The 13,113-nt window shown below is 40.5% G+C and overlaps 1 protein-coding gene across 1 annotated transcript; it reads right to left on the reverse strand.

Annotated features, from left to right (window-relative positions):
• Positions 1-353: 353 nt before the first annotated feature.
• On the reverse strand, positions 354-12,309 carry LOC106594479 (uncharacterized). The gene is made up of 3 exons (XM_045711419.2): positions 12,065-12,309; positions 6,339-6,477; positions 354-6,163 (listed from the first exon to the last, which is right to left on the reverse strand). Exons 1-3 carry the CDS (start codon positions 12,071-12,073, stop codon positions 4,338-4,340), a joined length of 1,974 nt encoding a protein of 657 aa, XP_045567375.2. The 5' UTR covers positions 12,074-12,309; the 3' UTR covers positions 354-4,337.
• Positions 12,310-13,113: the final 804 nt, after the last annotated feature.

The following is a 13,113-nucleotide window of genomic DNA, read 5'->3' on the forward strand; positions in this document are numbered from 1 at the left end:
CACGTAAAGAGTTGGTCCCATGTTCATGAGCTGAAATAAAAATGACCAGATTGTGATTTTTTTTCTTCCAAAAAGCTTATTTCTATCAGATTTTGTGCAGAAATTTGTTTCCATCCCTGTTAGGGAACATTTATTCTTTGCCAAGATAATCCATCCAGGTGTGGTTTATCAAAAAACTGATTGAACTACATGGATATTACACAGGTGCACTTTGTACTGGGGACAATAAAAGGCTTCTCCAAAATGTGCCGTTTTATCAAGCTAATTGAGGTGTAAATTACAACATATCAGGCTAGTTGAGGTGTAGATTACAACTGTTGAGGAAATTCTAATCAAAAAGAAGAGACTGCAGATTCTTCAAACAAGTTTTATTATAAGAATTGCAATTCTGGAGTGGTTAACAATCACTCAATGGTGCAGAGTTAAGAGCCCCTGAACAGAGTTGGGTGTCAGTTTTATAAAAAGGTACAACCTCTGTCGACGTAGCAGTCAGCAGAAGTGTGAAAGCATTAAAGGGTATATTGTCCACTCAAGCAGGAACAACAAGATTAGCTCAGATCAGGTGTAGTTTCTGTCTCCAGGTCATATTGCTGATGCTATACAAAGGTAATCTTTCAGTTCTCCTCCACACAGCTGCACCCTCAGTGTATGGAAGACAGGATGTAGCCTTATCACAATTTTACCCCCAATCGGCTGTTGGCCTTAAACCCAGAGGCCTAACTCAGGCCAACAGACACAGAGTGGAAAATAACTGATCCAACTATTCAATGCATAAGCAGTATAGAACATAATCTTGTAATTTTCCACCATACAGCATATCAGGCTAATCGAGGTGTAGACTAGAGCAAACATTTGAATCTAAAAAGGCTGCATGAGATTATCCAATGGCAACATCAGTGATGGGTATTACAGCAGGTTTCTGATTTGACAGCTCCAATGCAGTTACACCTCAGGCATCACCTGAATAAAAACAATGAAACGACTATGCAGTTGTCGGTTATGGCGGATTAGGGCAGAATGGATTGAATCCAGCCCTAAATTACATTCCAGAGTTTTAGCTTGTAAACATGGCTGAATGGGATTCCTACTCCTCCATGCAGCCAATGTCCATTTTCACGATAGGTATAAGACGGTGTCATGACATGGACCTTTCTGGGTATAGATCATGGCTTCTCACTCTCTCCTACACCAAGTTTCTGTTATCTCAGGTCGTAAATTCCTGGCGGAGACTCTCTCCCCCTTTTCATGCAGTATGGAGAGAGAGAGATCCACAGTAGAACAAAGGAACTCCTGCCAAATTCTACTACATTCCAGAATTTGAGACTGGAACAATATCCATGTTTTGGAGAATGTGCAAACGGTCAGTGGAGAAACTAGCTACGACCCGGTACGTTTTGTTTTATGTTTGTGACCTCATGGAAAAACAATACAGCCACATTACCATAACTCTGTTTATACAGGTGCCTCCGTTATGAGGTTTCATCTAATTATTGTATAAAATGAATGTGTAAAGATGAAACTATTCGTGAAATGATGTAATATGATGTTAAACCTTTAATGTGAAAGAACTGTATTCCCTTTAAAATTTAACTAAGTCATTGGCCATGCCCCCGTGAGCACAGACATGATCAGGTGTCATAGAACCGCCTTTTCTACTGTTACGAATAAAAGCCCCTCCTGAGGAAATCCTCTTCAGACCACACATACCTCGGGGTAAACTGAGGTAGCACAGGTTTGAGTTTAGACTAAGCAAACCCACAGAGTGAGCTGTGATTACGAATAGTTATTGAATTCTTAACCATACTACGTGGAGCATTGGCTACACGGCTGGAAATGGTTAAACTCTGAGAATATCAATCCCTACAGAATAAGAGAAAATCTTAGATACTAATTACTAGTCTGTAGCTAGAAATTATATAAACCTGGGATGCAACGACCGACAACCGCCGAAACGTCTATACTACGAGAACATTTCTGAATGGTACTCTGAAGTATCCATTCTAACCACGAAAGACTTCGATCTTCAGGGAAACAGAAAGACTCGGATGACCTCTCCAGCAGATGGACTGACGATTCCAACAGAGATCACGACGACACATGGGCGTAAATATATATTAATTGCAATTATTCGCAAATGAGTGAGCGTTCATGTGCAAAGGATTAGCATTTCAATTAATATAATTATAGTAGTGTGTAGTGACTCCCTTTTGTCTTTCCCGCTCTCTCTCTCAGTCCACACCCACTTCCCTTTGTCCACCAAGCCGTCATATCGGCTTAGCCCACTAGGGAATCTTCCCCATCATTTGTGTGTTTGTTTATGCATTTCTGTGATTATTTAGATAGTAAGTAAATAAATAATTAAGCCAATTGGTGTATGGATGATTTATAGTAAAGGCTGGGTTCGTGCAGATATTCCAAACGTTGTAAATTGTTGGTTGAGACTGACGTGAGGTAAATAATAATTCATTAATTAGAAGACTAATTGATGAGATATTAAAATATCTGAAGAGTTATATTAGGAAAATTATAACTTTGTAATCTGAAGATTTTCCTTGGTGCCCAGAATTGCTAGTTAATTACATTTACATGATTAGTTTAATCACGTAATAATAATTACAGAGAATTGATTTGATAAAATAACAGTCTTCACTTTAATGATGCCAAAGACACGACAACAGGAACAGCTTGTGTTTTTAGCAGCTCTGACACAGTTCCACCTCAGACACCGTCACAACACCAGCTATGCAGGTGTCGGCTAGCTACAAATCTCATTGAATTGAGCCCACAATCCAAATGCAAAAAAATACCAGCTACATTTCAAAAGTGTTCATTTTGAAGTGCTGAGAAGAAAGAACAGTAGATGGTAAATATCATGTTCCATACAGTATTTGACTAGAACTTCATTTGCAGCAATTATTTTCTGCATCCAAATGTTTATAATTTGTATCCAATGGCAAGTTGTGAGTATGTTGAGAACTGTGTCCGTTCTCAGGGCTTGATTCAATTAGACCCGTGTTAGACAACATCTGCATAGTGATTGTTTTGGCGGTGTTGGAGGTGGAACTGCATTAGAGTTGTCAAATCCACAAGAGGCTCCTGGCATTATAACTAAAGCGAACATTGCCATTGGCTGCACAGAGTCAATCCCATGAGGCCGTGTATCAAAGTTCAAACAATGTTATTGGCTACACCTTGATAGAAATACTCATTTTGTTGAATGATTTTCCATTAGAGCGTAATTATTTATATATAGCCTACACTTTCTCATTCAGAACTTCTAATGCGGTTGTGGCTTTGTGACAATGATGCAAGTTCAAATCACATTTATTTATAAAGCCCTTTTTTTTTAGATAAACGTTTTGGCCGAAATTAAAAACTACCGGTTTTGGTGAAATCCACAATACCGAGTGAAAACCTCCATATTTTAAAGTATTGTTGTTTCAGGTATGGGCATTGTCAAGGACAACCTACAAGCGTTCACATTTCACAGTTGTTACCGTGTGTCCTTGATGCTCATTCTATAATTGTTTCTATAGGTGTTCAATCAATTACAAATGACTAATTAAAATATTTATCAGTCTTCTCTTGTCCACAGCCATTAGGCCTCACTCCTGTGTGTGTTCTCTGGTGTATAATCAGATCACTTGAGGTGGGAAAGCATTTCCCAGTTAGAGAGCAGTGGTAAGGTTTCTCTCAGGTGTGTATTCTCTTGTGTGAAGCCAGGGTTCCCTTGTGTGAATCTCTTTCCACATTCATCACAGCTGAAAGGTTTCTCTCCTGTGTGTCAACTGATGTGATTGCAGATGGATCATTTTACTGAAATGCTTGTCACACTGATCACAGGTGTGAGGTTTCTCTCTGGTGTCCTCCTGTGGTACCTCAACCCACCTGCCAGAGTGAATCTCTTCCCGCAGTCGGTGCAGACAAATGGTTTCTCTCCCGTGTGTGTCATTTGGTGATACTTCAGATGCTATGGGGAGCTGAAGCTGCGCTGACAGAGGGTGCAGTGGTAGGATGTCCCACTGTGTTTGCGCTGAATGTGGCATCTCAGGTCCATTGAACACTTGAAGCTCTTGCCACCCTCGGAGCAGTAGTGAGGTTTCTCTCCTGTGGGTCTCTGCTGGTGTCCAGTCAGTTGACCCTTAGTGGGGAACCTCATCTTACAGTCAGAAGAGTGAGGACGTTGCTCTCCTGTGTGTGTCAGCTGGTGTAAACAGGTGACCATTATCGGTGTAACTCGTCACACTGAGCAGCTGTACCGCCTCTTTCCTGTGTGGATTCTCGTAATTTTATTAGGAATCGGATCTAGAAACACTAGAGTCCACACTCGTGCAGCACTAATGCTTCTTTTTGGAGTGAGTTCGCAAGTCACCTGACGTGACAAAACTCATCCCACACTGACCACAGTGGTGCCGCTTCTCTCCTGTGTGCCTTCTCTTGTGAACTTTCAAGGCGCTGGCCTGGGCAAAACTCTTCCCACAGTCAGGGAAAGGGCAGTGGTATGGCCTCTCTCCTGTGTGTCTTCGCTGGTGAATTCGCAAGATTGCCATTGTGGCAAAGTTGTTCCCGCAGTCTGAGCAAGAAAATGGTTTCTCTCCTTTGTGAAGACGCTCGTGTTCTTTGAGAGAATATTGTCGAAGGAAGCTCTTGTCACAGTGGGAGCAGTGGTAAGGCTTCTCTCCAGTGTGTATAAGTTGGTGTTTCTTTAATGCGCCTGGCGTTGTGCAGCTCGACTCACACTGAGAGCAGTGGTACATCTTCTCTGAATGTGTGAACTTGTGTAGTTTTAAAGAGCCAAGTCTTGGAAAGCTCTTCTTGCAGTCAGAGCATTGATACGGCTTCTCCCCTGTGTGTACTATTCGGTGTCTCGCAAGGTTGGTTCTGTGTGCAAACGTCTTCCCACATTCAGAGCACTCGTACGGTTTCTCTCCAGTGTGAATCCGCATGTGTCTTTCTAGTGCCCTGGCAGAGGAGAGACTAGCACCGCATTGGGAGCAGCAGTGAGGTTTAGCTTCAGTGTGTCTGACCTCATGTTCTTTCAGAGATTTGTTGTTAGTGAAACTCCGCTCGCACTTAGAGCAGTGGTATGGTTTTTCTCCTGTGTGAATTTGCATATGCTTTTTCAGGTGATCTGACCGTCCAAAACTCCTCTGGCAAACATTGCAGCTGTGAGGTTTCTCACCTGTGTGAATTCTCTGGTGTTTGTACAGGGCTGAATTAGTGGCAAAGCTCAACTTACAGTGGGAACAGTGGAAGGGTTTCTGTCCAGTGTGTGTTCGCTTATGCTGCTCTAGAGAATGAGATGATCCTAGCTTCTTACCACACTGTGGGCACTGGTAGTCTTTCTCTCCAGTGTGCACTTTGTTATGTTGCAAGAGTCCAGTCTTAAAAGCAAACCTCTTCCCACACTCAGTACATTGGTGGGGCTTCTCTCCAGTATGTCTTAGCTGGTGACATCTTAAAGAAGACGAAAATCTGAAGCTTTTCTCACAGTCAGTGCATTGGTAAGGTTTCTCCCCTGTGTGAATCCTCTGATGTATTCTGAGTAATTTAGCAGAGGAATAGCTTCCCCCGCACTGCTCACAGTGGTGAGGCTTTTCTCCTGTGTGTATTCGTTTGTGTTCAAAGAGTGCTGACGCTTGTTTGAAACCCTTCCCACACTCAGAGCAGTGGAACGGTCTCTCTCCAGTGTGAGTCCGCCGGTGAGCTTTTAAGTGTTGCGATGTAACAAATCTATTCCCGCAGTCAGAGCAGCAGTGGGGTTTTTCGCCAGTGTGTTTTATTCTCTCATGTATGCGTAAACCACTGGAGTCTTTAAATCTCTGCCCACATTCTGAGCACTGGTACGGTTTTTCTCCAGTGTGAATCCGCATGTGTCCTTCCAGTGCACTGGCAGTGGAGAGGCTAGCTCCACACTGGGAGCAGCAGTGAGGTTTCTCTCCAGTATGAATTCTCTGGTGTCTTTTAAGGTCTGTTGAAGAGGTGAATCTCTTCCCACAGTCAGTGCAGCAGTGAGATTTCTTCCTTGTGGGTCTCTGTTGTTGTTTCTTGAGGTGTTCTGATCTGGAGAGACTTTTCTCTGCCTCCTCAGCATCATGTTGTTGTTTAGCCTCCCAAGTTAACAAGCCCCTTCTACTGAGAGAGCGACGGTTAGGACTGTCCCCTGTGAAGCAAAGACAGACAGTTATGGTTCCTTCATATCAATGCCAGATTTAGGCCCAGCTTTTCACACTCTTGTAACCTAATTTAATCTTCAATGTAAAATCACATTCATTAGTGGTAATTAATGACATCCGGGGAGTGTCCCAAAATAAATGTATGTCAGAGCATAAACCCACTTAGCTCCGGTGTTCTCCTGCAGTCGACCAGCAGCACAGACAGCCACTTCGGACCCAGCAGTAAGGGGCTACCGGGAGAGGCATGACACGGGGACTCCAGGAGGGGTAGGGAGGAGGAGGGTTGGAGGGAGAGTGTTTCCTGTTTACCCAAAAAGAGAGTAGGTGTGTTGTCATATTGGTACACTGAGGGTAAAACAACTAAATAAATGGTCCAAAATAAGTCAACTATTAAACCTTTGTCCAGAAAACTGTTCCTCTGAATTGTTCCTGATGTCCTATTATAGTCTAGTGTTGCATTATGGGAACTTGGTAGCTTATACTCAGAAATGGATGGGCATGAAATCCATCTGCTTTTCAGGGCCTGTTTAAATCCCCACTTTTCCCAGACCAGGTACTGTCAGAGTCTGGATTCCAACAATTATTTAATATAGGCTACTTAAATCATTACAAAAGTAAACTGGTAGTTGATATATGACCAACAAAAAAAAAAAATACGTAAAAAAAATAAATGCTGAAACAAAACAAAAAAGTTTCAAAAATGTACTTCGAAACATCTGAAAATGTTATGTGGCCAGCGTCAATTTTAAAGGGGCCTCCAGAGGAAGTTGCAGGCAATATTTCAACCTAATTCCTGTCCAAGTGCAGAAATGCTAGTTTAGATCCAACCAACAAAAACCGACTAAATATTGATTAATCGGGGTGCACAGCCAATATAGTTTCTGGCACAGCCCACACTCCGCGTTTTGTAAACAAACCAAAAAGCCAAGAGGAGGACCCTTCACTCTCCTCATCCCTCTTCTGCAACAGAATGGAATGACCAAGGATGAGTACAGAGTTTAGCAAATAATACCAGGTAACCTACTCCCTGGACCAATAAGTAAGCTAGCTACCGCTAACTATTCGCAAATGTGGATAATTTGTTCCAAAGATGTTTCAAGCATAAAAGTACCTGTAACTATGCTGGCTAGCTAGCTACCATATACCTGTTTTTCTAAAACCCTAATTATCTGAGGTTAGGTAGTTAGTAGCTAGCTAGCTACTGTGCTCAAAATGAGGCTAGCATGTAACAAAACGACAGCTGGAACAACCTAGCTGTACTGTTTACAAGTATCCCCACTAGCTGGCTACTAGACGACCAATGAATTCGGAAAGTATTCAGCCACCTTGACTTTTCCACATTTTGTTACAGCATTAGTCTAAAATTGATTAAATTACATTTGTTCATCAATCTACACACAATAACCCATGAAAAAGCGAAAATAAATGTTGACATTTTTTGCACATTTATAAACAAAATAAAACAGAAATACCTTAAACATAAGTATTCAAACCCTTTGCTATGAGACTTAAAATTGAGCTCAGGTGCATCCTGTTTCCATTGATCATCCTTGAGCTGTATCTACAACTTTGAGTCCACCTGCGGTAAATTCAATTGATTTGACATGATTTGGAAAGGCACACACCTGTCTATATAAGGTCCCACATTTGACAGTGCATGTCAGAGCAAAAACCAAGCCATGAGGTCAAAGTAATTGTCCGTAGAGCTCAGAGACAGGATTGTGTTGAGGCACAGATCTGGCGCAGGGTATCAAAAACTTTCTGCAGCATTGAAGGTCCCCAAGAACCCAGTGCCCTCAATCATTCTTAAAAACGTAAGAAGTTAACCGATTATGATTTTTCAACGCCGATACCAATTATTGGAGGACCAAAAAAAGACGATAGCGATTAAATTGGCCGATTTTTATCTATTTTTTTTATTTATTTATTAAATCGTCCGATTAATCGCTATATATATGTAATAATGACAATTACAACAATATTGAATGAACACTATTTTAACTTAATACATGAATAAAATCTATTTAGTCTCAAATAAATAATGAAACATGTTCAATTTGGTTTATATAAATGCAAAAACAAAGTGTTGGAGAAGAAAGTAAAAATGCAATATGTGCCATGTAAGAAGGCTAATGTTTAAGTGCCTTGCTCAGAACATGAGAACATATGAAAGCTGGTGGGTCCTTTTAACATGAGTCTTCAATATTCCCAGGTAAGATGTTTTAGGTTGTAGTTATTATAGGACTATTTCTCTCTATACGATTTGTATTTCATATACCTTTGACTATTGGATGTTCTAATAGGCACTATAAGCACTGCTGTCTAGTTATGTGGTCAGGTGCCACAAAGAGGAACTTACAAATTACAATTGACTCAGAACAGAGTAGCACGGCTGGCCCTTAAATGTACACAGAGAGCTAACAATGATATGTATGTCAATCTCTCCTGGCTCAAAGTAGAGGAGAGATGCATCACTACATGTATTTGTGAGAGGTGTTGGCATGTTGAATGCGCCGAACGGTCTGTCTAAACTACTGGCACACAGCTCAGACATCCATGCTTACTAGAGGTCGACCGATTAATTATTGCCGATTTCAAGTTTTCATAACAATCGGAAATCGGTATTTTTGGACGCCGATTATTATTTTTTATTTTTAGACCTTTATTTAACTAGGCAAGTCAGTTAAGAACACATTCTTATTTTCAATGACGGCCTAGGAACAGTGGGTTAACTAACTGCCTTGTTCAGGGGCAGAACAACAGATTTTTACCTTGTCAGCTCAGGGATTCAATCTTGCAACCTTACGGTTAACTAGTCCAACGCTCTAACCACCTGCTTTACATTGCACTCCACGAGGTTACGTGAATGCAGTAAGAAGCCATGGTAAGTTGCTAGCTAGCATTAAACGTATCTTATAAAAAACAATCAATCATAATCACTAGTTAAACTAGTAATATCATGAACCATGTGTAGTTATCTAGCCTGTCCTGCGTTGCATATAATCACTTAGGTACACGTTTCTCCAACCATAAACATCAATGCCTTTCTTAAAATCAATACACAAGTATATATTGTTAAACCTGCATATTTAGTTAATATTGCCTGCTAACATGAATTTCTTTTAACTAGGGAAAATGTGTCACTTCTCTTGCAAACAGAGTCAGGGTATATGCAGCAGTTTGGGCCGCCTGGCTCGTTGCGAACTGTGAAGACTATTTCTTCCTAACAAAGACAGTCGACTTCGCCAAACGGGGTATGGTTTAACAAAAGCGCATTTGCAAAAAAAGCACAATCGATGCACGACTGTACCTAACCATAAACATCAATGCCTTTCTTAAAATCAATACACAGAAGTATATATTTTCAAACCTGCATATTTAGCTAAAAGAAATCCAGGTTAGCAGGCAATATTAACCAGGTGAAATTGTGTCATTTTGCGTTCATTGCACGCAGTCAGGGTATATGCAACAGTTTGGGCCGCCTGGCTCGTTGCGAACTAATTTGCCAGAATTTTACGTAATTATGACATAACAGGAATAACGTTTTGTTTTTGAGATGATAGTTTCCGGATTCGACCATATTAATGACCTAAGGCTCGTGTTTCTGTGTGTTATTATGTTATAATTAAGTCTATGATTTGATAGAGCAGTCTGACTGAGCGATGGTAGGCAGCAGCAGGCTCGTAAGCATTCATTCAAAATAGCACTTTCGTGCGTTTTGCCAGCAGCCCTTCGCAATGCATTGCGCTGTTTATGACTTCAAGCCTATCAACTCCCAAGATGAGGCTGGTGTAACCGATGTGAAATGGCTAGCTAGTTAGCTGGGTGTGCGCTAATAGCGTTTCAAACGTCACTTGCTCTGAGACTTGGAGTAGTTGTTCCCCTTGCTCTACATGGGTAACGCTGCTTCGAGGGTGGCTTTTGTCGATGTGTTCCTGGTTCGAGCCCAGGTTGGAGCAAGGAGAGGGACGGAAGCTATACTGTTACACTGGCAATACTAAACTGCCTATAAGAACATCCAATAGTCAAAGGTATATGAAATACAAATTGTATAGAGAGCAATAGTCCTATAATTCCTATAATAACTACAACCTAAAACATCTTACCTGGGAATATTGAAGACTCATGTTAAAAGGAAGCACCAGCTTTCATAGATTCTCATGTTCTGAGCAAGGAACTTAAATGTTAGCTTTTTTACATGGCACATATTGCACTTTGACTTTCTTCTCCAACACTTTGTTTTTGCATTATTTAAACCAAATTGAACATGTTTCATTATTTATTTGAGGCTACATTAATTTTATTTATGTATTATATTAAGTTAAATTAAGTGTTCATTCAGTATTGTTGTAATTGTCATTATTACAAATAAATAAAGAAAGAAATTGGCCGATTAATCGGCAGCGGCTGTTTTTGGTCCTCCAATAATCGGTATCGGCGTTGAAAAATCATAATCGGTCGAACTCTAATGCATACCACACAAGACATGCCACCAGAGGTCTCTTCACAGTCCCCAAGTCCAGAACAGACTATGGGAGGCACACAGTACTACATAGAGCCATGACTACATGGAACTCTATTCCACATCAAGTAACTGACGCCAGCAGTAGAATTAGATTAAAAAAATAAAAAAGATAAATATACACCTTATGGAACAGCAGGGACTGTGAAGAGACACACACAGGCACAAACACATGACAACATAAGCACTATATACACAAGTACACAGGGATTTATTTGGGTTGTAGATTTGTGTTAGTAGAGTAGTGGCCGGTGGGAACACACTTAATGTGTGGTGAAATCTGTTGTGAAATGTTTTTATTTTATTCAAGCATCTAATGGGGATCCATAATAAATACAAATACAAACCAGGCTAATTATAGTATGCTACAGTAGGTATATCCATTCAAACTAATTATAGCATTGTTGTGGAAAAATTCTTACACAGGGACACTTCGAAGTCAATCTTAAATGAATCATCGTTTATTGACAGCGCGCTGGAGAGGTTCCAAACAACTCAATGCACCATAGTACATGTCAATCAGGAGCTCTGCCGGGACAGTCCCAGCAGTTGTCATATACACGGCTATACACAGACAAGTTATATTTGCATGATTTAGCATAATTATTTATTCAGGACCGTTTTGTTTCATAACATGTGACAGACTAACACCTCTCGAGGTTTCTCCTCTAAGCTTAGACCTTGAAACTGAGATATCTTTAGTTGTTCTCAAAACACGGTCTGGGTGTACTGCCAAATTGCAGATACTGATAGGTGATTTGTACAATCAGCCACTTGCATGAACACAGAAATTGGTATATAGAACAGCACAGGAATAGATCACTGCAATTAGTTGTAAGAAAAGCACAAACATTAAAGTTCCCATTACATTATGTTACAGTAGGTCTATCCATTCAGACTAATTATAGTATACTACAGTAGAACTAAGTAACCACTGTCCAACAAATTCAAGCAGCAACAATTCCTATGTCAAGTTACGTTAACGATTATATATTTTCTTTCACTGTAAATGAAGAGAGATGAAAGAATTTGATTCTGATATTCTGCAGACCAAATTAACCTTAACTGTGTCAGGAGCAGATATGCCCGGTTCTCCAGTCGGTAGCTCGTTCAGGAAAATCCAAGGCTTTGCTGAGGCCTACTTTAGCAGTCTTCCATTCAGCAATTCACGGCCATTATTACCGATCGGGAGAGCAACGAGAGATGACACTGTGCAAACAATACTTAGTAAAGCGATATTAAACAATAAATATAACTGTGCTCTAAATTAAAGAGTGTCGCAACCTGTCGGAGCTCCGTGAAACGAGTTACGTCGTTCGTGCCCGCAGACGTGTTTTTATATATACTTTACATGTATCTAACTCACCTGATTCATTGTAGACACTCGTTTACGGCCGGTCGTTTGCAGAGTTCAGGCGAAGTGAACCAGATGAGATGTTTATCCCTACTGTGTTGAATTGTAGATTAGGGAGGTAACGTTATATTCTACTCTGTGACTCTCTGCCTAAAGTCCCGAAAGAAAAGACTAGACCTTCACATCCGTTCCATTGAAAACATTTCCTTCCCGTTACCATTCTGCTGGTAGCAGATCATGAAATGGCCGCAGAAAGGCGGATCTATTTTTTCCAAAATAAGAGTCGTCCTGCAATAACAAGCGAATGTATAGATTTTTGAAGCCCTATATTGCAGTACAACTGTACACAGCATTGCAACCGCATAGGAAGAAGAAAAACAGTTCATTTGATTTAGATTTTTAAATGTATTTCATTACACTGAACACAAATATTAATGCGACACGTAAAGTGTTGGTCCCATGTTCATGAGCTGAAATAAAAAAATCCCAGATTGTGAAAAAAAACATATATTTTTTTTCATACACACCGCTTATTTCTATAAGATTTTGTGCAGAAATTTGTTTCCATCCCTGTTAGGGAGCATTTCTCCTTTGCCAAGATAATCAATGTGGCTTATCAAAAAGCCGATAGAACAACATGATTATTACACAGGTGCACCTTGTGCTGGGGACAATAAAAGGCTTCTCCAAAATGTGCAGTTTTATCACGCTTATTGAGGTGTAGATTACAACATATCAGGCTAGTCGAGGTGTAGATTACAAATGTTGTGAAACTTCTAAAGGAAGAGACTGCAGAATCTTCAAACCACAAGTTTTATTATAAGAATAGCAATTCTGGAATGGTTAACAATCACTCAATGGTGCAGTTAAGAGCCCCTGAACAGAACAGAGTTGGGTCTCAGGTTTTATGAAAAGCTCTGTCTACGTAGCAGTCAGCAGAAGTGTGAAAGCATAAAAGGGTATATTGTGCACTCAAGCAGGAACAACAAGATTAGCTCAGATCAGGTGTAGTTTCTGTCTCCAGGTCATATTGCTGATGCTATACAAAGGTAATCTTTCAG

Source organism: Salmo salar, chromosome 02 (genome assembly GCF_965601325.2).
Source record: "Salmo salar chromosome 02, fSalSal1, whole genome shotgun sequence".
Taxonomy (NCBI): Eukaryota; Metazoa; Chordata; class Actinopteri; order Salmoniformes; family Salmonidae; genus Salmo; species Salmo salar.

Bases quoted from the DNA above. Each gene is read 5' to 3' on its own strand.
- LOC106594479 (XM_045711419.2), bottom strand. The intron at 6,164-6,338 runs GTGGGTTTATGC...TTTGCTTCACAG, and splicing joins CAGGAGAACACCGGAGCTAA to GGGACAGTCCTAACCGTCGC.